The sequence below is a fragment of the Bos indicus genome, chromosome 6 (assembly GCF_029378745.1).
Source record: "Bos indicus isolate NIAB-ARS_2022 breed Sahiwal x Tharparkar chromosome 6, NIAB-ARS_B.indTharparkar_mat_pri_1.0, whole genome shotgun sequence".
Classification (NCBI taxonomy): domain Eukaryota; kingdom Metazoa; phylum Chordata; class Mammalia; order Artiodactyla; family Bovidae; genus Bos; species Bos indicus.
Genome location: NC_091765.1, coordinates 13,794,147 through 13,820,725, shown reverse-complemented (window position 1 = coordinate 13,820,725; position 26,579 = coordinate 13,794,147). Strand labels below are relative to the sequence as shown.

Below are 26,579 nucleotides of genomic sequence, written 5' to 3'. Positions count from 1 at the left end.
AATCATCCATTCAGTGTGTGTAAGAGAGCAAAGGCATACTCATAATTCAAGAAATTAATCCCTACCAGGAGAATCTTAGAATGAAACTGGGGAGAAAACAGAGTTGGAATAAATTACAGGAAGCAAATCAGGAAACAGTTATCAATAAAGAACTTATTCTAATGGTGTGATATGAAGGATCAAGGAGATGATTAGAACTTGAAATAAGTCCTCAGCAATGGGATAAGACAATTGTTTGAGGCATACAAAGTAAAACCTACTGAATGTGCAGGACATAGGAGAAAAAGGAAACTACGGTGATGATCATTTTCTGGCCTTCTCCTGTGTCTCTCTAGCTCTCTAGCCATGCTGCTCGCTGTTCAGTTGCTCAGTCATGTCTGACTCTTTGCGACCCCATGGACTGCAGCAAGCCAGGCCTCCCTGTCCCTCACCATCTCTCGAAGTTTGCCAAGTTCATGTCCATTGCATCAGTGATGCCATCCAGCCATCTCATCCTCTGACGCCCTCTTCTGCTGCTGCTCTCAATCTTCCCAGCATCAGGGACTTTTCCAATGAGTCACCTGTTTGCATCAGGTGACCAAAATACTGGAGCTTTAGCATAAGCCCTTCCAACGAGTATTCAGGGTTGATTTCCCTTAAGACTAACTGATTTGACCTCCTTGCTGTCCAGGGTACTTTCAGGAGTCTTCTCCAGCACCACAGTTTGAAAGCATTAATTCTTTGGTGCTCTGTCTTCTTTACGGTCCAGCTCTCACAACCGTACAATTGTACGTGGCCACTGGGAAGACCATAGCCTTGACTATAAGGACCTTTGTCAGCAGAGTAATGTCTCTGCTTTTCCATGTTGTCTAGGTTTGTCATAGCTTTCCTGCTGAAAAGCAATCATCTTCTGATTTCATGGCTGCAGTCACCATCTGCAGTGATTCTGAAGCCCAAGAAGAGAAAATCTGTCACTATTTCCACCTTTTCCCCTTGTATTTGCCATGCAGCAATGAGGCCCGATGCTATGATCTTAGTTTTTTTAATAGTTAGTTTTAAGCCAGGTCTTTCATTCTCCTCCTTCACCCTCATCATCAAGAGGCTCTTTAGTTCCTCTTTGCTTTCTGCCATTAGAATGGTATCATCCACATATCTGAGGTTGTTGCTGTTTCTCCAGCCTGTCTTAATTCCAACTTGTAACTCATCCAGCCCAGCATTTCTCATGATGTGCTCAGCATGTAGATTAAATAAACAGGGTGACAGCAAACAGCCCTGTCGTACTCCTTTCTCAATCTTGAATCAATCAGTTGTCCCATACCAGGTTCTACCTGTTGCCTCTTGACCCGCAAACAGGTTTCTCAGGAGACAGGTAAGATGGTCTGCATTCCCATCTCTTTAAGAGCTTTCCACAGTTTGTTATGATCCATACAGTCAAAAGCTTTAGCCTAGTCTATGAAACAGAGTTTCAAAATGAAACTCAAAATCTTCATTGCTCCCTCTAAATGTGCTTTTCTTTTTCAGAGATCCTGTCTCACTCAGTACCACGAGCATAATACAGAAACCTAAAAGTCATTCTGGATTCTCCTCTCCTTCATATCCAAGACCTTCAGATTCTATATTTTCACAATTTCTATTATCATTTCCCTCCAATGTCAATGCTAACGCCTGCATGGTCAGAGCCCCATTATATTTTGTCTATATTACTCTACAACCTCTTTATTATAAGTCTTTCTAAATCCAATCTTTCATCCTATGTCACTTAAAAGGTATGTTAGACATACCTGCCAAAGGGATCTTTCTAAAAATAGGAACATGATTACGTCATTCTTCTGCTCCTAATTCTTCAGTGGCACCTCAGGCTGAGCACACAAAGTCCTTTATAATACGCCTCCTGCCCACGTCTTTAGCTGTATCTTCTACAGTTTTCCAGCATGGATCCTTATTCCAGACACAGTCAACTGTTTCTAGTTCCCAGAAGTGTTTCACTCTGTGCTACACCTCCACACTGTTACAGCCATAACACCACGCTCAGCTTCCTTCCTTCAAACCTATCAACTTTGTTTACAAAACGAAATAAATACTCAAAAGAATACTCTTCATCCAGAAAGATTTCTTTTAACCAGAGTCAAATTTTTTTTTTTAACACAGAGTCAAATTTTGACATCTCTCATTTATCATCTCATAGAACCTTAAGCGTATCATTGTACATATTTTAATTATTAGGCTCCTAGATAAAAATTAGATAAAAGTCCCTTGAAGACAAAAATCTGTAACAATAGTTACTATTCACTGCATGCTTTAAATGTGCCTGGTACCTGGTTAAGAGGTTTGTTTTCTTACAAGTAGTCTTTCTATATTAAAAAGTTTCTTTTACTGATAATTTCAGAGTGATAGATATGTATAAGCAGAATAAGGAGGGAATATGGAGATCTTTAACTGCTGGCTTCACTCAGGAGGATACAATCTTGCCAATGTGTCCAATATGTTATCAACTCATCTGTAATAAAGTTCTTTCTTTAAATTTGGTAATATTAAGAGAAACAATAGAACCCACATCTCCTGCATCGGCAGATGGGTTCTTTGCCACTGAGCCACCTGGGAAGTCCAAAATATACAATAGATGCAGGTTCAATCCATGGGTTGAGAAGATCCCCTAGAGAAGGAAATGGCAACCCACTCCAGTATTCTTGCCTGGAAAATCCCATAGACAGAGGAGCCTGGCGGGCTATAGTCCATGGGATCACAAAGAGACACAACTCAGCAACTAAAAAACAACAATTGTTTATTTGCTGAGAGTAAATTTTAAAAGTCCTCATCACAAGGAAAAGAAAAAGAATTTTTCTAACTATGGATGGTGATGGATGGGAAATAGACTTACTGTGATCATTCTGCAATGTATACACAAATCTTTAAGTTGTACACTTGAAACTAAAATAATGACATGTCAAAAATATACCTCAATAAAATAAATGACTAGATTGCTGTCCCTCATCCCTTCAGTAGAAAGCCTAATCAGAACAAAAAGCCCAAGTAAGAGAAAAGCTCTTGCCTGTCTTTGACCTGAGACATCAGTTTTTTGCTAACTTATAACTCAAACTGAAATAATGGCTCTTCCTGGGTGTCAGGCCTGTTGGCATAAACACTAAAACCACATTATTAGTTCTCATGGGACTCCAGCTTGCCAACTACAAATGTTGGAACTTGTCAGCCTCCACAATCACATTACACAATTCCTTCTAATAAATCTCCCTTTCCTCCATAGAGGAAGAGATAATTTATGTATCTTTATACGTCTCTACAAAAGCATGAAGGCCTGAGTCCTGAGTAAAAATTTTAATCATGGGAAGACAATTAGCCAGCAGAAAATACTTAGAAGTGGACAGTAAGCAACATTAGAAGAGTGTGGTGTCACAGAAGTCAAATGAAGAAGAGGTGATATGATGAATGAGGAGACAAGGGTATTAAATAAGGTCCTGAGAATGGGTAAGAGTTGAACATTTAAATTTGACAGATGAAGATAATGATAATCAGGGTGGGAAAAGAAACCCATAGAAGGATCACTATATCTAGTAGGGTCAAAGATTTATCCTAGTAAATAGTTCTCTCAAAACTTGATAGGATATCAGAAAATAATGAAGAAAATCCAAAAACAGAAGAAAAGAATCCTACACATAATTTCAGAAATTGGTAGCTTTTCTAAAATATGTCAACTCTATATGTACCATTACACTGTGAGCATTATTGTGGTATAAATATATTTTATAGTAGTTTTTTTGGTATAAACTCTTACTACTGCAAAGAAAAAAAGTGTCAAAATTCCTAAAATGTTTCATGAAAATCTGATTTTTTAAAAAATCAAAGGAAATTAAATAGTATTAACTGAGCTTTTATAATCCACAAATTAATCACTGTGATATAGGAATCATTTGACAACTTCTGTTTTCGCATCATATCAGCTTATGGACATATGTAAGGTTTTACCTACAGACTTTTCTTAATATTCAATCAAAAGAACCCAACTTTTAGACTCCTTAGTCCACTGTTTTGCACTTACTTTGTTTCCTAAGTGAGTGATCTTCAGAATTCCATCTTGCCACACTTTTGACTTCTTCGTCTTTTGATGAGTATATAGTACCTTATTTCCAAAAGTATAAAGCAAAGAAATGGTTTCTACTTAACACGTATTAAATGTTATATATTTTTATACCCTTCCTTTATGCAAAAAATATGTAAAACATCACAAGGATCTTTTATTTATCAAAATAAAAACATAGATACATAACAATGAAACATCAATTTAAAAAAAAAACAAAGAAAGAAACCTGGTCTTTAAAGACAATGGAGGGGAGAAAGGAGAGGTGAGAGTATAAAAGGGTCCTGACACCAAACAGGTTAAGAACCATTAATCTAGATAGAATAGACGTGCCAGTCTTTCGAGAGAAAGAAATTATTTCCTGGTTCCAAGCTTCCAAAGAATTTGTTCCAAAGAACTCTGCATAACCAATGTGAACTCTAGGCAAAATACAGGGTTACCAGACAGAATACAGGGCAATATTTAAGAGATGCATACTTATACTAAAAAATTATTCACTGTTTATCTGAAGTTCAAATTTAACAGAGTGTCCTATTTTAGGTTTGGGTTTTTGTTTTTTGTTTTTCTTTGGTTGCACTAGGTCTTAGTTGCAGCACGTGGGATCTTCTATCCTCACCATGGCATGCAGAATCCCTAACTGTGGCATGTGAACTCTTAACTGCAACACGTGGGATCTGTTTCCCTGACTAGGGATCGAACCTGGACTCCTTGCCTTGGGAGCAAGGAGTCTTAGCCACTGGATCACCAGGAAAGTCCCAGGTTTGGGGTTTTTAAAAAATTTGTTTTAGGTTTTTTAGCTAAATCTGGCAAAACATTTGTGAAACATGCAAAGAAGGAAGGAAAAAGGAAACAGTGAACACAAGTAAGACTTACAATAAATTCTTGGCTTTCCATTATTTCTTCTGATATTACAGTCAGGTCCAGAAAATAATCAGTAGTCATTCAACTATTTATAGCACCTAAAATGAAAAACGACAAATATTCAACCCTGATGAACAGAATAAGTATCAACTACAATCTTTCCCCACAAACTCTGGACCAGAGAGAGGTGTTTAAGTGTTGAGACCATGTAATCACCAAGGGAAACACACACGTAGGGAATTCCCTGGCAGTCCAGTGGCTTGCACTCTGTGCTTTCACCGCAAAGGGCTGGTATGACTCACTGGTCAGGGAACTAAGATCCCACAAGCTCCCAGGGTAAGCCAAAAGAAAAAAAAAAAAAAAAAACCAACCCACGGATGTAATCAAATTACCTGCCACTGAGGACCCAACAGAATAGTGACACCACACTGTGGAAAAAGAATTTCCCAAGTAAAGAGAAAACTAGGTAAAATATATAAAATAATGAGTAGGCTGCAGACGTTTTTCCAGGTGCCATAATATGTATCAGAAAATTGATTTTCCCCTGCCCCAGAAGCTGGGTTTCTCTGAGAAAGAGCTTCAATTTCTAAAACTGGCAAATTACTGAATTACTATGATCACCACAAGATGGCCCCCTTGCATTTCAAATTTTTCCTTTTACATTTTCAAAGTCAATGGAACATAGTATCTAAAACCAAATATACATTATAATACATCTCCAAGGAAAAACTTTTTCAATATAATTGCAATGAGTTGCAATTATACTTATCCCATGCTATTGGATAAAATTGTTATTGTGGGCAAATCTGGTAATCTAAAATCACTGATGATGAACTGAAGAAGTAAATAGAAATGCCAAAGAAAGTATTATTATTTTTAAGCACGGCCTTAGATCTCTGGGCCAATAGCATTAGCAACACCTGGGAGCTAGTTAGAAATTCAAATTCTTGAGTCTTGACCTATTAAATCATAAAGGCTGGCACTGGGGTCCAGTACCTGTAATTTAAAAATCACTGGAGGTGACAGTGATACACACTCAAGTTTGAAACCTACAGGTATCCAATAAAGCAATGATTTGCAATTCTGGATTAAAGTCATCCTTTATACATACAAAACGTATAAAAATAGGCCACCTACATGGTATTTATAAATCACATATATTTAGTACTTACTGTGTGCTATGTACTATGTGTACATAGCACTAGGCCAAGATACTAAAATGAACAAAATACTGCTCCTAGTCTCAAGGAATTTTCAGTATAGCAGGGTAATAAACAGTAATTACAAAAAATATGGAAGGAAAAGCACTGGAGGGGCACCCAACTCAGTCTAGGGCATCAAACAAGGTTTCCTGAAAGACATAATGCATATACTGTAAACCGAAATAATCATTAACTAAGGAAAAATTCCAAGGAGGGTATTTCCAAATAAGAATAACATGTACAAAAGACCTGTGGAAGACTTAGCAAGGCATAATCAAGGAACTTTAGTTTATAATCAAGTGTAACATAGTGAGTTGTGAGAGATAAGACTGAAAAAGTGAGCAATAACAGGATGCGAAGGGCATTCTATTTTATGCTAAGTTGTTTGGACTTTTTAAAAAGACAGTAGGAGGCCAAGGCAGAATTTTAAGAATAAGATTACATGATCTGACTTGGGTTTTACAAAGATTGCTCTGGCTGCCAAATGGAGAAAGGGCAGGGCAAACGGTACACAAATGAGATATGAATACTTGTCCCATGACATAGTTCACAGCACAGGACCAGACCTACAGAGGCCCTGCCTTTCAGAAATATAACTCCATATCCTAATCCCTCCCCTCCAGCTTACAGGATTGCTAGATGCCTAGTGAATGCCAAGAAGGTAACAGAGGTCCAAAGAAACACATCGCTCACTGCTGCTTTTACAGCAACTTGCTTCTAGCCAGTGAATGGGTTAGACTTCCTATATATGTAGATAAGACTACATAGTGTCAACACAATGCTTGGCATGTAGCAGTTAACATTAGATCGCTTTAATAACAGCTATTATTTATTCAGTGCAAATTATATGATAGACACTGTTAAAATGCTTTAAATATTTACACCTTATAGTACAGATGCTATTTTTTACACTCATTTTACAAAAATAGGAAGTGAGGTACATAATAAGTATGTAATTTGCCTAAGATCATGAAGTAAATAAATGGCAGATTCAGAATTCAAAACTAAGTAGTCTAAATTCTGGTGTTCCCATTCACAAAAACTACATTATGTGACTATGTAAAACCTACTGTATCAGGCAAGAATGGGACTGGGTTCTTTACATAAAATATTTATCAGTCTCATAATCCTGAAAAGTTGTTATTACCATCACAATTTACAGGTTAGAAATCCAGTATTTACTTCTTTAGGATTACTTATATGCTGTTTACCAATTGCAAAATAAATTCCCCCCTTGTTTTCCTAAATTAGAATTACTACTTGAGGGATTTGCAATGTAAAAGGTATTGAGAAGGTCCAAATTCTTGTAAGTGGTAGATTACTTCAAAGGATTACACTTCAAAAAAAGAGGAGAGATTAGATGTTTTGTGATAATTTAGTACAGAATTACATACATATCTTCACACATACATTAGTGTGCTGTTTTTTAGATTTATGTATAAAATTCGGTGTTATCACTAAAATATGAGCTGTTCTTACTAAGTACGATGAGACGTTTTTGGTCCTTTTCTTTTGGAACAAGCAGGATCTCTCGAATCCCTAAATGGTTCACAGATTTAAAAATTTAAGAATCACGAGCCCAAGAGGCTTTTAAGAAACCGTCCAGTTCAGACAACCAAAAGATGCTCACATTTCATTTGCCAACGTTCTAATTATCACTATCTTGGGTAACCAGATGACAATGAAGAAGAGACCCTTTGTCAGTCCTAAAAATAAACAGCAAAACCATCCCGGGTTCTCACACGGATACCGGAACTGCACAGCAGGAGTTGGGGGAAGGTGGTAAAGACGAGGCACGAATTATTTACAAGCTGCTGGGGCAAGCCGTGAACCAACCTTGTCTCCACACAGCTTCCTTACCGGACCCCGTCTGGCGGAGCAAACTCCTTCGCCCGTCGCATCAAAATCAGTGACAGCACCTGGAGCTCAAAACTCCAGCCTATCTACCCTCACTCCCCAGAAACTCCCGAGTAGAAACAGCTCTTTTAACTTGCTCATTGCACAGCACCCACTTTCGAACTTCTCCCGCGAAAAGTCGTGACATCATCAATTCGCGACCGCACCGGATCAAACCCCACTATTTAGCCCGCCCACCACGGCTCCGGACCTGAACGGCCGTTTTCAAACTGCCAATCAAATTCCTCTTTGGCTGCGAGCCTCTGTGGCGACTGCGTTCTCCGATGTCCCGCCCCCACGCTGAGCGAGCCTACGCCTGTGACGTAAATGACGGTCGCACAGCCTCTGGGCCCATCTTTTCCAAGGCGTTCGGAAGAAGTGTCGCTCATGTGACGCTAAAATAACCACGACTATAAGGTTCGGGGGACGCGAAGACCTGAAGAACGCAGTCTCTGGCCCTGTGTTTTGGGAATTGGACAGAGTAAGTTCTAAGTGGACTCTAGGGTAGCCCAGATTGGGTGAGGTCTCAATTACTCTCAGTGTTTTTCTATGCAGTCCTTTCTGTCGTCTCTGGTCCTTCTCATCCCGCCCCCTCCCACCCACCCATCAGTTCGATTGCCCTAGTGTCCTAGTTCTCTGTGCGCACGCGCAAGAGTTCTCCGGCAGCCCTTGCAGTTCCAGTTTTCTAGTGATTGGGGGCGCCTGTCGTCCGGTTTTGAAAGGTTGGGGCAGTCCCGCGTTTGACGTCTTCCGCGAGGAAGGATGGGTACCTAAAGGGGCAGTAGGTAAAAGGGGAATTGCTTTTCTTCGCAGATTCGAGTTTTGGTGGCCAACAGATAGCGAATGTGGACTTGTATTTTAAAATTAAGTCAAAAAATAAAATTAAGTCATTTCCTTTTTCAGAACTTTTGTCTCTATCAGAGAGCTGAAAATCCAGTTATGGAAGGAAGAAAAAATACAGTGTATTATTGAGTGCGTTAATAGACATACCTAAAGGGAAACAGATGAGGCGATTGTTTAGGGAAAATGTGCTAGCAGAAAGCTAGAAAGAGTAAGATGCCGTTTAACCTGGGCCTTGAAAACTGAGTAAGAGTTGATAAGACAAGGAAGACGAGAAGACTCACTTAAAGCAGAGGCAGAGACAAGAAAGTGGGCACTGCTGGATAGTCAGCTGTGACTAGAACTATAGTTCTTAACCTTTTTGACACACCATTTCCTTTTAAAATGTGATTTAAAAGATATGAATGAGCCTCCCAGGAAAATGCATATACATGTCTAAACATTTTCTATAACCTTTTAAAGAAAAATTGTAAAAGAGGTTAAAATGGCCAAAATAAAAGGTGTCTGGCTTACTTTTCCAGCTTACCTCTGCTTTTCATTGTCACTGAGCTATGTTACAATTATGTAAGTTATAATTGAAATAAGTCAGAGTTATTGCCCTGATTAGTGTTACATCTGTTAACAAGTTCATTTCAATATTTTTGCTTGCTTGTATTTATGCTTGTCTAGTTTTTGAGTTCACCTTTGAACTGGTTTTTAGGACTTAACTAGTTCCCTGGTTAATTACTTAAATAAAATGATTGACGTGTTCATTTTATAAATGTAGAAAAGTCATGATTTCACCTTTTCTTTAAAATTTACCTTTGAAAATTTCTTGGGATTCACAATAATTTTTGAAATCCATCCTAAATTCCATGGATTTCAGGTTAAGAATTTCTGAGCCAGGATGTTGAGAATGGACTTGTGGACACAGTGGGGGTGGGGAGGGAGAGAGTGAATGAATGGAGAAAGTAGCATGGTAAAATGGATAGCTGGTGAGAAGTTGCTGTATGACATAGGGAGCCCAGTCTGGTGCTCTGTGATGACCTAGAGGAGTGGGATGGAGAAAGGGGAGGGAGGCTCAAGAATGAGGGGATATATGTATATTTATGACTGATGGTGGCGCTACTGTTAAAAAAATCTTGCCTCCCATTGCAGGTGATGTAAGATGCAATGTTAGATCCCTGAGTCAGGAAGATCCCCTGGAGGAGGGCATGGCCACCCTCTCCAGTATTCTTGCCTGGAGAATTCCTTGGACAGAGAGGAGCCTGGATGGCTGCAGTCCATAGGATCACAAAGACTCAGACACTGCTGAAGCGACTTAGCACGAACACACAAATGGCTGATTCACTTTGTTGTACAGCAGAAACCAACACAACGTTGTAAAAAATTTTTTTAACAATTAAAAAAAAGGATTTCTGAGTCAAAACATAGACTACATGGTAAGAGGTTGCAAGAGGTTCTACTAAAACGTAAACAGGGTAAGAGTTAAACATACCTGAGCTTACTTACCTAGCTAGCTTTAGCCAGGTCACTTAACCTTTGAGCCTTTGTAAAAAGAAGTTAAGAGAAACAACCTAGAGGGATTATGAGGATTTAAAACAAGGTGTGTAAAGTAACTGGTGTTACACAGTAACTGTTATTCTTTGTTTAAAGCCTATGAAACTAGTTGATTCATTTAATTTTTTAAAAATACATGTTGTGTTACCAAAAGATGCTAAAGAATTATTATTGTTGAAAGTTTTAACATCAGAGTCACAAAATTAGACCTGTGTTTAGACAAGTTACACAGCTTCTGTGAAGGATGGATGACTTCTCGAACAATTTATAAACTATTTCCATATTATTATAACAGTAGTTGTGGAAAACTGAATGAAGATAAGAGCCATTCCAAAGGTTACATTGATAGGACTTAATGAAAGATTGGTAAATGATAAAATGATAATAAATAACAGTTACATATTGTTGACTGTGTGCTGTATAGCAGCAATGGAAAGTGCTTTATTCATTTTGATTAATTTTTACAACAACCCTATTGCTGCTGCTGCTAAGTCACTTCAGTCGTGTCCAACTCTGTGCGATCCCATAGACGGCAGCCCACCAGGCTCCCCCGTCCCTGGGATTCTCCAGGCAAGAACACTGGAGTGGGCTGCCATTTCCTTCTCCAATGCATGAAAGTGAAAAGTGAAAGTGAAGTCGCTCAGTCGTGTCCGACCCTCAGCGACCCCATGGACTGCAGCCCACCAGGCTCCTCCGTCCATGGGATTTTCCAGGCAAGAGTACTGGAGTGGGTTGCCATTGCCTTCTCCAATTATGTCAGTATAAATTTTATTCCACTTTGTAGATCGTAGAAAGTTGAGTTAACTTGCCCAAAATTCATACAGCTAGTAAATAGCTCGACTGGTTAACTAAGTAGAATATGTCATCCTTAAATAAAATGAGGGTGGTGAGAACAGCAGAACAGACATTGCTAAGAAAGATAACAACTTTGATTTGGAATGTTTGGAATGACCTATTTGTTATCATAGGACATTGAGAAAGTAAACTATGACTATCATGTAACTTCCTGATCTTCTGAAACCAATGTGTAGGTAGGGAAGAGAACTTGTACCATAGCTTATTTCCTGTTTAATCCATATCCGTACTCAAAAATGAAGATATATTTGATTCTCTACAGATTTTTAAGATTAAAAATTGCAGATGAGTGTTATTCACATGGGGCAAGATTTTCTGAACTTAATTCTCCAGGCCACCAAAAAAAAAAAAAAATGTATATATATATATATATGAGGAAGGAAGGAGAGTATCAGGGCTGAGAAGAGAATGCTGGGAAAAGTCTGATTTCTTGGAGATTTGTGGCTTTCTGTGTTTATGTAGTTCTGTCCACCATCTCCTTAGATGGTGGCTTTGACTATGAAAACAAATGGAGAAGTGGTAATCTGCCCTTTATAGATTTTTCAGAAGAGTTAATAGTGAATTCTGTAGTGACAATCATAGCCTACATTTGTATTTTGTTCATAATTCTACCCCCTTACAAAATAACTTGAAATGCTCAATACTTGACAGTTTATTAGATACTGTTAGTTATATTACTTAACTATTCAATAAATGCCAAGGTTGTGATCAAGCTGAAGTCTCTGCCTTCGTAGTGTTTATATTATAATGAAGCAGGTAGGCAATAAAATTATAATTCCAGGTAGGAATAAGAGGATATAAGTATAGAAAGTGGTGAGTGAGGGAGAGAGTAGGGTTATGGTTGGCAGGGAAGGGATATTTTAGATTTGGTGAAAGAGAAAGCCTCTTTGAAAAAGTGACATTTGCAGAGGCCTGGGTGAACAAGGAAGTAATCCCTGCAGGTGTGACAGGAAAGCTGGGGAACAGCAGGACAAAAAGCCGTGAAGTGGGAATGCATTAGACTGTTCAAGGAATGGAACCATGGTGTGTTGAGGTTGTAATGAGCACCCTGAAAGAAGTTGCAAGTGATGAAGTTAGAGTGAAATCCCTAGGCCAGATCTAATAGGACCTATAGGCCACAATAAGGATTTTTCATTTTATTCTGATTGGGATAAGAAACCTTTGGAGGATTTTGTTCAAGAAATTGACATTTTACTTATATATTTAAATGATCATTCTGGCTGCTGTCTGGAGAATTGATAATGGAAGAGGAGTAGAAGCAAGTAAATGTGAGGATGTGTTTGAACTGCAGGCAAGACACCCGTGATAGCTTGGAACAGGTGGTTGTGATGGAAGAAATGAGAATTCATATGAATTTTGAAAAGCTAGAGCCAACAGAAATGCTGATAAATTGGCTGTGGGGTGTGAGGGAGGAATTAAGAAGGATTTCAGTGTTTTTGCCCTCTCAGCAATTTTTACTGGTATTTTCTGAGATGGGAAAAACTAGGCAAAAAACATGGTTTACTAAAATTTGAGAGTTCAATTTAAGCTTGAGATATGCTTCAGATAAATAAGTGAAGAGGTCAGGTGGGTATTTGCCTGTTGGAATGGGGAGATAATGGGATAAGTCGGGAGTGGGGCAGATAGGTTTGTTAAACATCAACATATAGAGCCATGGAGCTTAAAGCCAGAGACCCTCTGAAAGGGCATCTGTGTAGATCAGGGAGCCCAGGACTAAATGCAGTCCTGAGCATCATGGAAAGGTAGAGCAGACAGAGTCGGAGGGTCCGGAGAAGGAAATGGAGAAGACAACTCCTGGAAGCCAAATGAAGAAAATGTTTTCAGCGAGGGCGTTAGCAACTGCAAATGCTCCTGAGAGGTCTGGTAGACAGTGGAGACCCTAGTATTCAGTTTCATTAGAATGATGGAAAGGAAAGCCTGACAGGATGGGTTGAAGTGAGAGTGAGGTGAGAAATAAATGGTTATGCAGCACCTGATTGTTTTTCTAATGGTTAATTTTGGCATGTACTTCCATTTTATGAGTTAGGCTAGCATCATCTAAATAAATTACTTATGTTTTAGAAATTAGTGCTTACCCGACCAACAGAAGCCTGTTTTAAAAATGCCAAAATACTCTTCCTTTGATGAGAATGCACATTGAGTTGGCGGTTTGAAGTGAAATGCATTAATGGCTTCGTACCCTCCTCCTGGATGTCACTTTGAAACAAAATCTGTTTCTATCTGCAGCATCACTGCTGCACTTTCAGATTATAGCTGACAGACTCAGGAGACACAAATAGGCTTTAATCTAATAACTGTTTACTGAGCTTTAAAGGATATAAGACAGAAGATAAGCGTAGGGGCAGAATCTTCATCTCTTCTGGAGATGTAGTCCCAGTCTTCCCCAAATACAGCAATTAACCCAAATCCACTGCTTTCCCCTACCCTTATCTAAGACTAGTATCGTGTTTTGGTCACCTTGATACCCAAAAGCTTTAGCCCACCAATCTATTGTCATGCTGGTCAGCCTCAAGGCCTGCATACCAACTAATAGCATCTCCCACCCCAGTGCACCAGAGAAGACAGATGAAACTTCCCATTTGTCTTAGTATCACCCCAGGCCTCCTGTTAGGCCTTTGCTAACTCATTTTTAGTGTGTGTGTAAGTTTAGTGTATCAACTAAGATGACACCATCCAACAGATTTTTGAATTACTGTATACCAGGAAATGGGAATGTACCAGTGAGCAAAACAAAGATATAGGATAAACAGTAAGGTTTTAAAAAGGGCAATAGAAAAGAGGGCAAACAGATTAGTTGTCTGTGTAGAACTTTGCAGTCTTGATTATAAGAGATCTCACTGACACTTCAGCAAGCAAAGAACAGTTTTAAAAATCAAGTGTTTTTCTCTCATTGGAGGTTGTGAAATGAACACTTCAGTCTGTCATTCCTTATTTATACTCGAATGTATGAAAAAACGCTGTTAACATAGGAGATAAACAGGCAAAATGAAAGTTTCCACAGCTAATAGTGAAAATATCCGAAGTTTGTTCTCTGGTAGAGATATTTGAGCCCATTTCCCTTCAGATAAAGGCTAAATTAAGTATTTTTTATGTCACTAATACTTAAAATATTTACCTTTTCTTCCTATTTGACAGAAATGGAAGCTGAAAGTGGAAATAAAGAAAAGGCAATGGAAGAAAGCATAGAAAAGAAAAAAGAAGAAAAAAAGAAACGGTCTAGAGTTAAACAGGTGCTTGCAGATATTGTGAAGCAAGTGGACTTCTGGTTTGGAGATGCAAATCTCCACAAGGATAGATTTCTTCGAGAGCAGATAGAAAAATCTAGAGATGGATGTAAGTTTCCTTTAGTGTATTATACAAGTTGTAAGAGCTCTATCTACTTCTAATCTATATATGCTGCATATAATGTACAATATACACTGTGTATTAAACATTAAACAGTTAAAAATGTTTTTGAAACTTTTTTAAATTTATGTTTTCATTAGATGTTGATATATCACTTCTTGTGTCATTCAACAAAATGAAAAAATTGACCACTGATGGAAAGTTAATAGCCAGAGCACTAAAAAGTTCTGCTGTTGTAGAGGTAAGAATTGTTACATATATTATGTGTCACATGATACTGTTAATTAATACTGACTTTATGTACTGTTTTAAAGCTGGATTTAGAAGGCACCAGAATCAGGAGGAAAAAGCCACTGGGTGAAAGGCCAAAGGATGAGGATGAGCGGACAGTGTATGTGGTAAGCAGTTTTTCTGGAAAAGCTCAGAACTGTTGTCACCCAACAGAAACATTGTAGTAGTAGTGAATTTAAGTAAAGCTTTATTTTCAGTTAAGGTTTTTAACAATTTATTATTACTATTTTATTATAGGAATTACTTCCCAAAAATGTTAACCACAGCTGGATTGAGAGAGTCTTCGGGAAATGTGGCAATGTTGTTTATATAAGTATACCACATTATAAATCTACTGGGGACCCAAAGGGATTTGCCTTCGTGGAATTTGAAACAAAAGAACAAGCTGCAAAAGCTATTGAGGTAGGTCCACAACCTAAAAGAAAGAGAAAGAAAATTACTAAGTGTCTTAAACAGTAACAAAATTTTGCTTATTTCATTTCAGTTTCTTAATAACCCGCCAGAGGAAGCACCAAGAAAACCTGGTGTATTTCCCAAGACCGTGAAAAACAAGCCCATTCCTGCGCTCAGCGTAACTGGTGAGTTATTATTAAATACTTTATTTACACTTAGATGAAGTAAAATAAGTAAATAAAATAACATTGTTACAGAAGAAAAGAAAAAGAAAAAAAAGAAGAAAGGCCGAACAAAGAAAGACGACAATATCCAGACCAAGGAGTCAAATATGGACGCGAGCAAGGAAAGTGGCTGTAAGAAAAGATCAAGGACCACATCTGAGAGCTCTGAAGTAGAGGTTACTGAACCCCAAAAGCAACCCACAAAGAAAAAGAAAAAACGAGAAAAAACTGAAGTATCCAGCTTACCTTTAGTCAAAGCAGGGAAGAGGAAAAGAAGCGGCTCTGAAGATGCAGACTGCCTCACTCCCAAAGTGAAAGTTAAGAAAGTGTCACAGAAAGACGTTAAAAAAGAAGCTCCAGAAGTTTGTAAAGAAAACAAAGGTATTTCTGACTTTATGTTTAGGATTAGATAAGGAGGGGTTTCTTCTTAACTCATGTCTTTATTTCTGTTAATTTAGAATTAGAAGTCTCTACGGAAGAGGAAAAGGATACTGGAGATATAAAAGACGGATCCCTACTGAAAGCAAAAAGAAAGCATAAGAAAAAACATAAAGAGAGGCATAAAATGGGAGAAGAGGTTATTCCATTACGAGTACTATCAAAGTAAGTCACCGGTACAAATTATATTGTTGGCAAATGACACACTCCATCACCATTGCTAAAGTGCAATTCCAATTTGAATTGAACAGAGTTGCATATTAGCAACAGTAATGGCCTGAAGCCATGATCTGCACAGAAGTTACACAATGCTGAGGTTTAAAAAGGAACCACCGCACTAAAACATGGAAGCACTTATTTTTTTATGAAGTCACAGCAAGTGCCTCCATGTTAAAGTAGAGGGTATTCCTTAATAGCTTTAAAAATACATCTTGAATATGCCAAAGACCAGCAGTGTAAGTAAGTACTCTTTGCATTTTCTTGAAGATAAAATGAAAAAAGAAGACTTACCATCACTAAAACATGGAAGCACTTACTTTTTTAGCTATAAAGCAAGTACATCCACGTTTAAGTGGTGGGGAGCCCAGTCTTGGGAAAAATCGTGAATTTTCTTTAACCTGAAAAGTACATTTAGAAAATAGTCTGGGAACAGAATAAATGCCTGACAAACTTACATTAAGCAAAATGGTAACAATGATATAAAATGATAAAAAAAATGATATAACAATGATAAAAAATGATATAACAATGATAAAAAATGGTAACAATGTCATCGTTAAAAGGACTACTTACTTTTTATCTTTTATTTGAAATTAAGCAATGCTACATTTCCACTACTTTCAGAGCTTCATTAATAGCCAGTTTCAACAGTTCTGTAAAATACCAGATCGTAAATCCTTTTAAAGTATTGACTTGGAGACACCTCCACTGAAACATGGAAGCACTTACTTTTGCTTTACACAGCAGGTACCCCCATGTTAAAGCAGAGGGGATCCCCTTTTAGCTTCGATAAATTATAAAAGTTGCCATCTTGTATCCAGGGGCATAATTTGGATTCACTTCTACTAAAACATGGAAGCACTTACTATTTCAAAAGTCACAGAAAGTACTACCATGTTAAAGTTAAAGGGAGTCCATCTTCTCAAGAGGTGGAAGATAAGTAGAAGAAAGAAAACGGCATACCTTTTACAAGAGTTTCTTTCTTAACTTTCCTGGATTACAGTTTCCAAAGATTCCAGTTTTCCTCTTGGAGGGTTAAAAGGCATGGACTTTGGGTACTTCTATTTATACTATTCTTAACTCCTGAATTCCTTTTCCCTTTTTATCTCAGAGAATCATTACAAGAGCCCTTTGTTATTCTAATGTATCAGCTCTCAGGGAATGTATGGTCCTGGGTGGGTCTGGATTTTTTTTTTTTTTTTTTTTTTGAAGTATACAGATGTCAATGTTAACAGCTAAAACCATTACCACAGATATTCTCCTCTTTAAAAAAAAAAAAAAATCCCCTATCTGCTTGTTTGATGGCACAGATTAGGGTAACAATGAGTGCTCCTGCAGAGCCAGGAGAGGCATTGTGTTTCTATCTGGAGGAGCTCTAGCTGTTTGAAGAAACCTCTACACGTTAAATGTATGTAAATAAATAAATTGCTTCCATGGGGTGTTTTTTTTCTTCTTAGAAATTCCTTTGACTCCTGTAAATACTGAGGAATGTTACCTTTCAAATTGGAAGCAGTTTAACAAATCTTAAAATTTTAATTTTTCACCCAGAGTTAACTGACTTTTCTAGTAAATGTTACTAGTTAGTTAACTCAGTGCTTTTATTTTTGTCACTCACATATTTGAAAAATACTAAAGAATTGAATCAGCAAATATAAAACATTTAATCTGAATGTTGGGACGGAGGGAACTCCCCTTTTCTTGTTTGCCAGATAGACTTAGAACTCAGGAGATAATTTAACTGTGTTTAAAGAAAGTTTGGGAGAAGGAGTAGTTAAAAGTCACTGTCTATATTTTGAGACTTACTTTTTATTTAATGATCTGTTGTCACTGTTTAAAAGTACAATTATTTTCACTACAGAACAGAATGGTTGGATTTGAAGAAAGAGTATTTAGCACTGCAAAAAGCCAGCATGGCTTCTTTAAAAAAAACAATATCCCAAATAAAATCACAATCAGAAATGGAAACAAATGGAGTACCTACTAATTCCGGAATGAAAAATGAAAAAAGTAAGCATCAATATGATAGTTTTTGTAGCATTATATTGTACTTATGCTAAAACGCACTGAGTTATTGTAAGATAAATTTTAGTTTTTGAAACTCAATTATATAGTGGTTGTTATTAGAGCAATTACTGATTTCTCAAGTGTCCAGATATGATTTATCCTTAACCTAAAAATATTTGAAGGGCTCATTTTAAACTGAATCTTTTTTAATCACGTAAATTTTCTCTATACAGTTTTCATTAGTAATCAAAATTAGTGATGAGTGCCTAGTCTGTAGTTCATCACATTTGTAGAAACAAAGATGATCTTTGATATTTATATTTTAAATTCCCATAAGTTGAAAATATAAATTTCCACATTTGAATTGTAATGGTATACCTATGCCTGTTTATTTCTTTATGAGTAAAACAATTTATTGGTTCAGTGAAAGGGGACATTTTTAAGATTTTTAACGTGTTGTTCTAAGGGTAGAAGTTTGCATTTACAATAATAAGAGTTTCTGTATTTTACTTTATGGTAATCTGTAATAAATAGTATAACTTACAACATAATGGCCTTATGAGTAAGTTTAAATTACTTAAATAAAGCTGGGAGACCATTATTGATACTCTAGAGCAGGCCTATAAGCGTTAAATTATTAAAGTAAGAGGTATTTTCCTGGTCTTTTTCTTTTTGCATCAGCAGCAAACAGTGAAGAGTGTGGTCCTCAGGAGAAAGTTAATTCAGCAGGACCGCAGTTTGTGAGTGGTGTGATTGTGAAGATCGTTAGCACCGAGCCTTTACCTGGCAGGAAACAAGTCAGGGTAATGCTTTTGAATCCCCATGATAGTTGTTTCTCTTTCTTCTTAAAAACCCCCATGTGAAAGTGTTTTGAATATGGAAAATGAGGCAAATCAAATTAGGATTTGTTCTCTTGTGGTAAACTGCTCATTGGGTTGATTCCATAATAACCCTTTAAGTCTGACTTGAAGCAAATTCTGATACCTGAAATTCCTCACTGAATCAAATTTATAGTGAATTTAGTTTAATCCTTTTATAGGAAAACAGCAATTTGTGCTATTTTTATTGGTGGCCCAATGATTGTGTATAGGAAACAGATGAAACCCTACTGTAGTTATTATAGCAAAAGAGGAGATTAAGTAAAATGCTTTCCCAATATTCGTTTTCTCAGGGGACCTTTTCTGTTTTTCAGAAAAATCCACAGAAACTAGATTTTGGGGCAATACTTAGGGATAAAACTTTCATAAAGATTGAACTAACACTAAAGTTGGTTTGTGATTGTTTCTAAAATAAAACTGTAACTATTTGCTGTTGTCTTATTTGGAGCAAACTAGAGAATTTGTGATTTGTTTTCATTAGAGCTTTTAGTTTTCAATAGATTCCTGAAAGATTTTGTGACTTAAAAAAAAAATCAGAACTATTTTGAAATAAAAGGGATAGTGTGCATATTTTTCACTTACCGTAGACTTAGTTTATTTTTGTCTGTTAATGAATCCTCTTGAGAATTGAAATTTTCTCCTGAAAAAAATGCAGGGTTGTTGTTTTTGGCAAGAAGAGCCTTTAAAAATTTTATTCCAAAAAATTTTTTTGGTATTTTCAGTCCACATCGATTATTTTAAAATTTTTGAAACAATTACAGGAAAGTGTAAAGTATTTTGAAAATCTCCAAAAATTTATAGTTTACACTTTAAATTCCTATCCCTGCTGTTCTTGTCTTTTTTCACTTTATAGAGTTTATCCTCTACAGCATTTTGTACTAGCATGGCAATATTTGTTATTCACATACTCTTTTTAGGTGGAGTACCCTATTTACTTTTAAATTTTGTCATCCGTTTAAGTGAAACACTTTCTTCTTAAACTATGCAATGTGTTCTGTAACTAGCAAGTATATTTATAAATACGCTGAGGTCAGCACCATGTGGTATGTTGTTTTGGTTTTCCATAGACTGTTACCAGTCAACATTTTTTAACTTCTGTTACCATTAAAGTTGCTCATTGTAACCATCCGTAAGCACTGTTTATCTGAAACCCTATTCCTTAAAATCCTGTAGCTGTCACTAAGACGTAAATCTAGACTCTCACTATAGTATTGATTAGGAATTTGGTCAATCCCAAATTGATATACTAGCTTGAACTTCAAAATTTGGTAGCAAAATAGACTTTGCAATAAGAAGGATTAAAACATTGAAGTGTAAATGCTGCTGTGGTTAGTCAGATGGCCCAAGTTTTAAAAGAAAAACTACTTAAAGTTTGTTATTTTGAATAACTGGAATAGGTTTAATTATATTTATCAGAGAGATTTTATTATCTAAATGGTAATTATGTCAATTACAAATTCATTTTTGATCACCAAAATCATAAAATAAGTGCATTAAGCAAGTTATTAATTACTTACATTTTGCTGGAACAAAAACTGAGCTATGATTCTTACTGCTGTCTCTGAGTTTCCCATGTGATTGCCAGGTTAATTTGTCATTCTAAGAAGGGTTTTAAATCTGGAGATTAGCCTGACATTATAATGGATATTTAGTAAATATATCAGTTACAAAACTCTCATTACTACCAATAAACACATTCAAATTTCATCACTTAATACCTTATATTTCCTTCTTTGTGTTTAAAAACTCATTAACTGGATAGAGAAATGGGAAGAATTGGCAAGTATATTTCTCTCCAGTTTTCAGTTTTTAAATTGAATTTGCCTATAAAGTGTCTATTTTGTGATAGGCAGTGTTTTAACTGTTGGGATAAATTAAGACTTAGTACCTGGCTTGTATTAATATATAAGCATGGATTTTTACTACTTATTTTTTATTATTAACTAAGGCACTTTTCTTATGAAGTAACCTTTCCAGGTATTGCTGAGTTCTTTCTGTAATTCAGAATTTTAAAATTCAACATCAAAATGTAATCTAGGGAATTCTCTGGTGGTCCAGTAGTTAGGATTCCAAGCTCTCACTGTGAAAGACTTGGGTTCAGTCCCTGGTTGGGGAACTAAGATCCCACGAGCCAAGAGGCGTGGCCAAATAAATATTTCTTTTAATAAATAATCTAAATTAGTTGCACCTTGAAATTTTGGGTTTAAACTGAAGGAGTTGAGGTAGGTAGGGCTTTTTTTTTTTTTTTTTTTTTCTTTTCAGTTGGGAACCTTCAGTTACTTTAGCTTTATGAATGGAAGTTGTTGAATTAAGAATTAGTGTAACATTCCTGCATAATTACCTTGCTTACACTGTAGAACCTGCTGTGAAAAAAAAAAAATGACTTGGGAATGCAGGAATCTTGTTAATTTGCCTTCACAGCAGGCCTTATAGGTAAAACTTCTCATTGCTACGTGACTCGAAGAGGTTGCTTAGATGTTTTATCAGAGTAAAAACTCTGGCCCCATCTGTATTCCCATAGACAACTTGAGAACCAAGCTTCTTTCTGTGCTCCTTGAAACATTTTTCACAAGTGGTTATAAAAAGTTTGCATATATTTTAAGTCCTAAGTGATTTTATACAGGTAAGTGGAAACACAACTTCTTCCTTAATGCCATTTCAGTTTTGTTTTTTATTTTACTCTTTACACCCAGACATGGAACCCTTCTTCTAAATTTGAGTGTTAGAGGAAAGTGTCTGTACATTCTGTATTATAGATCTTTTTTGCCTTGTGCCATATTCCCATCTAGCATGATTTTAAAGATACTGTTGAATGAAAGAAAGTTGTTAGAGTTGATGTTAAATTGGTACTCAACTTTGTCCAAGTCTATTTCTAAGAGCATTTGTTTTTTTGTTTTTGTTTGAGGTCTCTTTTTAGGTGGTGGTTTGGTTTTTGGTTTGGGGTCTGTTTTGGGCATCTTATTAGCTTATGGGATCTTAGCTCCCAGACCAGAAGTTGAACCTGTACCCTTGGAAGTGCGAGTGAAGAGTCCTAACCACTAGACTGCCAAGGAATTCTCCATTTGTATATATCTTGGAAGCTAACTGAAATGAAATAGTTACTCCTCATTTGAAATGATACATGGCTCAATTTTACAATAGGTCCTATACTGGAATAATTTTAGAATTATAATCAAATGTTTTTATTATTTATTTTAAGCCCTTCTAAATTCTAATGCAGGATACTTTGGCAGCAATCTCAGAAGTTGTTTATGTTGATTTGCTGGAAGGAGATACAGAATGCCATGCTAGATTTAAAACTCCTGAGGATGCTCAAGCAGTAGTAACTGCACATTCGGAAATTAAAAAGAAACACTGCTGGCAACTAGAGATTCTTTCTGGTAAAACTTTATAGAACCTTCTCTTTTTTTTTTTTAACAATGCTTATTTTGGGGTGATTGTTTTATAATTTCCGAGTTTGGCAGATGAAAAACTAGGGGGAGGTTTCTCTACACTAATATACGTAAAAGGCATTAAATAACTCGGACAACTGTTCCGGTTCTACTGAAAATACAAAGCTGTGGATGTGTTTCTTCATCTGTATCCTTATGTTCAGTGATAAGCATGTTTATGTGTGTTTGTTTTCTTAAAGGTGATCATGAACAGAGGTATTGGCAGAAGATTTTGGTAGATAGGCAGGCCAAACTTAACCAACCTCGTGAAAAGAAAAGAGGCACTGAGAAGGTAATCAGTTCATACTTTGTAATTTCAGTTTCTGGCTGTTTTCTTTCATAACTTTGTGGTAAATGATTATTTAAAGATTGTCTTAATGGTAAAAAGCACAGTGTGTATTTAGAGTGTAGTTTTTAAAGATATGAGTCTCCACAGATAAGATTCAGAAACTATGCATATTATTCCCAATAGTGATGGTAAGCTTTATTCCTTTTTCTCTAGAATAGCTGACAAGGGAAATAAACAAGCTTAAATTAGTTCATTAAATAGTTTATAGAAAAAAAAATAATAATTTAAAGCAAGTCTCTTAATAATTTTACTTTAAATGACACTTAAGAATTTATCAGATGTTTATTATTGCTAGTAAGCTGTTTATTCTTTTTAAAAATGTTATACGTGTAAAAGTACATCTTAAAGTGCTTAGAGCAAAATAGGGCACAAAATAATTAATATTATCAATTTCTAATTGTATACTGTAAAAATCAATAAAATCCAAAAAGATGTATGTGCATTATTTTATGAAAGATCATACTTCCTGTGTTCTGGGTTTGTTAATTGTTCCTATGTATAAAATTCTTTTTTTTTTTTAATTGGAAAATCAAGTTTTTTTCATTAGTCTTGCATCTCCTAGGATTCATTGGAATTTAAAATGACTTGGGAGGAGGTTTTCTACTGATCTTTGTTAATTCTCTTTCCATGAATGCAGACTGAATTTGTTGAGATAGAGAGGCCTCCTTCCTCTTTAAGGACTCTTTCAGGTCTATGAGGTGTTAATTTCAAAGCCTACTTAAGCTTTGATTAACTTAAATGTTAAAATCATTAATCCAGAACTCACAATTGAAATCACTTTGTTAAGTAATATTTCTCCTTCTAATTGGTGTAAAATATCATTTGAATTGTGTGTATTTTTAAAACTAGAAAAAAGCAGTTTTGTTTTTAAGAAAGACTCCATCTGTATAAATTAAATTTGAGACAAGGAAATAAACATTGACAGAGAATTTTATAAATTGGGTTGAAACCAGTGAGTAGTTCTATCATTGAATTGAAGAGTTCTCATGTATTGATTAACAGGATCAGGCTTTTATCATTAGCATGATTTGTATGGTGAGCAGTCATCTGAAAGTATAGAATTGTAGCTAAAGCAATGAAAGTACTAGTTTGCTCATTTCATAAAATGAAAAAAGGTTCCACACAACCTAGCTTCTCAGAGGAGAGGAGGTTATTAGTTTACTACTTTGTTAATTCATTTAATTAACATTTTTGGTATTGGTTTGTGTAAGAACTGAGTGTCTAGCCATGAGTAACAAGGTCTCCTTCTTTCATGAGGCTTAGAGTTAATATAGGTCAGATGATGACCAGTGCTGTGCAGAAAACTCAAAAGTATAATGGGGTACATCAGATGAGGTTCCTTGGAAAGTTCTCTACAAAGGTGACCGTAGAGCAGACTTTAGGGAAGTGAGCAGACAAGCCAGGAGAATTTAGGTGCTCCACTTTACTCTCTGAGGCAACTGAGAGTACAGAGGTCTTGAAGGGAGATTATCAGACTAGGAGGCCAGTGTAGCTGGAGTACAGGAAGCAAGCAAGCATATTAGTAATAGAAAATAAGTGTTTAGAAAAAATTAACAGCCAAAAGTATAGTGTAAATACCTCACTGGCATGCCATTTTACTGTTTCCACAGTAGTATACTTGAGTGAAAGAAAAATACTTATATAGAAAATCCTGGTTCTTCTTTTTCACTTTATGGAGGAGAGGGCTACTGGGGACACTTTTCTAAGTTCTGTTCAGTTTGTATAGAATTAAAAGACAAGTGATAAAGAAATACTTTGTTTTCTATGTATGATATTTTGACATATAAAAATCAAGTGCAGATAAATTAAGACCTGTAACAAAAGATCAGTAAGATGAAGGAAAGACATGCCCTAAGGGGTCTCATTCATTCTACCTCAATCAAATTTTTCTAGTGTACCCTATCACGTTGAGCATTTTAGTAAAATTAGATAACAGGTATTGGAGACACAGTGAGGCTTTTCTCATTTTTCTTTAGCTTGTAGAGCACATTTGAATTTTTTGTTGTTTTCATCAAAATCATCTTTGCTTTATAAAGTACTGACAGATCAGCTATTAAACAGATAAAGATAGAATTCATAAAATTTGCAAAAAGTATATGGTTGTGATTTTAAACACTTAAATTTTGACTCCACTGATCAGTTTGCGTTTAGTTTAATCTGAAAGTGACTTCCTAAAAATTTACCACAATAAAAAAAAATGAAAAATAAATAATGGTGACTTCCTGCCATGACCACTTATCACCAGTTTAAAAAAACTATTTTAATGAATAGTAATTAGAATCTGTGTTTATAAGAGACTAAGATTTTCATTTCCTCCAAAGCTAAATATGCTACTTTAGTTTTTCTATCAAGAAAGCTTTTGGGCATTTTTAAATGGTCTTCTTCATTCTGCATAATTTCATTTGCCTTCTTTAAAATTTTTGATTATTTATGTAAGGGTGTAATAATAAGTACTTTTAATAGCAGATCCTTATTTAGAATATTTCTCAAATTTCTAAGCAAAGTGTCTTAATACTCAAACCCAAAGGGATATGATGAAACAAAGATTGGTCCTCAACCCTCCTAAAATGTCAAAAAAAATTTTTTACTTTTATATTGGCACATTGGTGATTAACAGTGTTGTATTAGTTTCAGGTGTATAGCAGAGTGATTCAGTTACTACGTATATACATGTGTTCTTTTTCAGATCCTTTTCCCATTTAGGTTATTACAGAATACTGAGGAGCATTCCCTATACTGAATAGTAGGTCCATGTTGGTGGAATTATGGTTATTTATTAATTAATTAATAACCAAATTATTGGTTATTTTTAATTGAAAAAATTTTAGTAGTCTAGAACTAAAATGCAAGGATCTTAGATAATTCAAAAATTTAATATCTACTATATTTAATAAGCTCTAATTTAGTAGTTCTCTCTGTAACTGATTTGACCTGAGCTTAATTATCTCATTTGTTTTCCTCTTCCCCTTTTTAAAAAATTTTATTCAAGGTAATAGTTGTGAGATTTTTCTAGTCATAATTATCTTTCTGTTTTTAGGTATCCAGTTCCTTCTAATTTCTGATTTTTTTCTCTGTAGTTAATCACCAAAGCTGAAAAGATTAGACTCGAAAAGACTCAACAAGCAAGTCAACACATAAGATTTTCTGAATATGACTGAAAAAAATTTTTTGTGTACCTCTTCAGATTTCACTGGATACTAGAGCTATTCTTAGGAATATCTTTTTTTTATGGTGATAATGCATAATGTTTTTCTAAAACCTACATTTAATTAAATACTTGTTCTTTGACTTGTAAATACTTTTCCTGGACACAGTTACATTGTTTACCACAGTTTTTCTGTAAACGTTGCATTTGTTGAAATTATATGACACAAATAAACCTGGTGATTTAGAAAATAAATGTGTTTGAAATTATCATTAAGTTTGATGTTTTTATATTACGAAAACAACATATATGCAAAAATAATACTATCTAAATAAATAGCTTGGGGGAAATGTTTAACAGAGAATGCTCATTGTGCTTTTTATTTTGTAACTTGCTTTTTCCATTTGAAATATCTTAGATATCCTTTCATGTTGATTTATACAGAGACATGTGTGTGGTATTTCATTCTGTTTATTGTACTTTGCCTGTCCGAGCTTCCATTGAACTGACTATATGAACTGTTTGCAATTTAAATGTTTTAAACATACTAAGTTTGTTTTCATAAATGAAGTAAACATTTTATTTTGATTAGACAAA

The 26,579-nt window shown here is 35.7% G+C and overlaps 2 protein-coding genes across 12 annotated transcripts in view; one reads left to right on the top strand and one right to left on the bottom strand.

Annotated features, from left to right (window-relative positions):
- ZGRF1 (zinc finger GRF-type containing 1) overlaps positions 1-8,199 on the bottom strand; it is a 55,698-nt gene extending 47,499 nt beyond the window's left edge. For 4 of the 6 annotated variants that reach the window (XR_011567062.1, XM_019962292.2, XM_019962293.2 and 1 more), the window contains exons 1-3: positions 7,972-8,199; positions 4,946-5,031; positions 4,034-4,114 (exon numbers count right to left, since the gene is read on the bottom strand). Coding sequence is in view for 5 of the 6 variants with exons in the window: in XM_019962292.2 (XP_019817851.2) it covers positions 4,034-4,114; positions 4,946-5,014 (150 nt within the window). In the remaining variant the exon portion in view is untranslated. The remainder of the gene's footprint in view (positions 1-4,033; positions 4,115-4,945; positions 5,032-7,971) is intronic. The other 2 variants (XM_070791045.1, XM_019962296.2) reach the window with 2 other exon arrangements.
- Positions 8,200-8,350: 151 nt separating this feature from the next.
- On the top strand, positions 8,351-26,251 carry LARP7 (La ribonucleoprotein 7, transcriptional regulator). 6 transcript variants are annotated; one of them, XM_070791047.1, is made up of 14 exons: positions 8,352-8,512; positions 10,009-10,331; positions 14,401-14,598; positions 14,751-14,851; positions 14,925-15,008; positions 15,139-15,303; positions 15,386-15,479; positions 15,552-15,899; positions 15,977-16,121; positions 18,034-18,182; positions 18,861-18,982; positions 22,278-22,437; positions 22,689-22,780; positions 25,915-26,251. In XM_070791047.1, exons 3-14 carry the CDS (start codon positions 14,403-14,405, stop codon positions 25,993-25,995), a joined length of 1,737 nt encoding a protein of 578 aa, XP_070647148.1. In that variant the 5' UTR covers positions 8,352-8,512; positions 10,009-10,331; positions 14,401-14,402; the 3' UTR covers positions 25,996-26,251. The 6 variants fall into 6 exon arrangements, with proteins under 6 accessions (XP_070647153.1, XP_070647148.1, XP_070647152.1 ...); XM_070791051.1 differs by lacking the exon at positions 10,009-10,331 and having other exon boundaries at positions 15,555-15,899; XM_070791050.1 differs by lacking the exon at positions 10,009-10,331 and having other exon boundaries at positions 18,864-18,982.
- Positions 26,252-26,579: the final 328 nt, after the last annotated feature.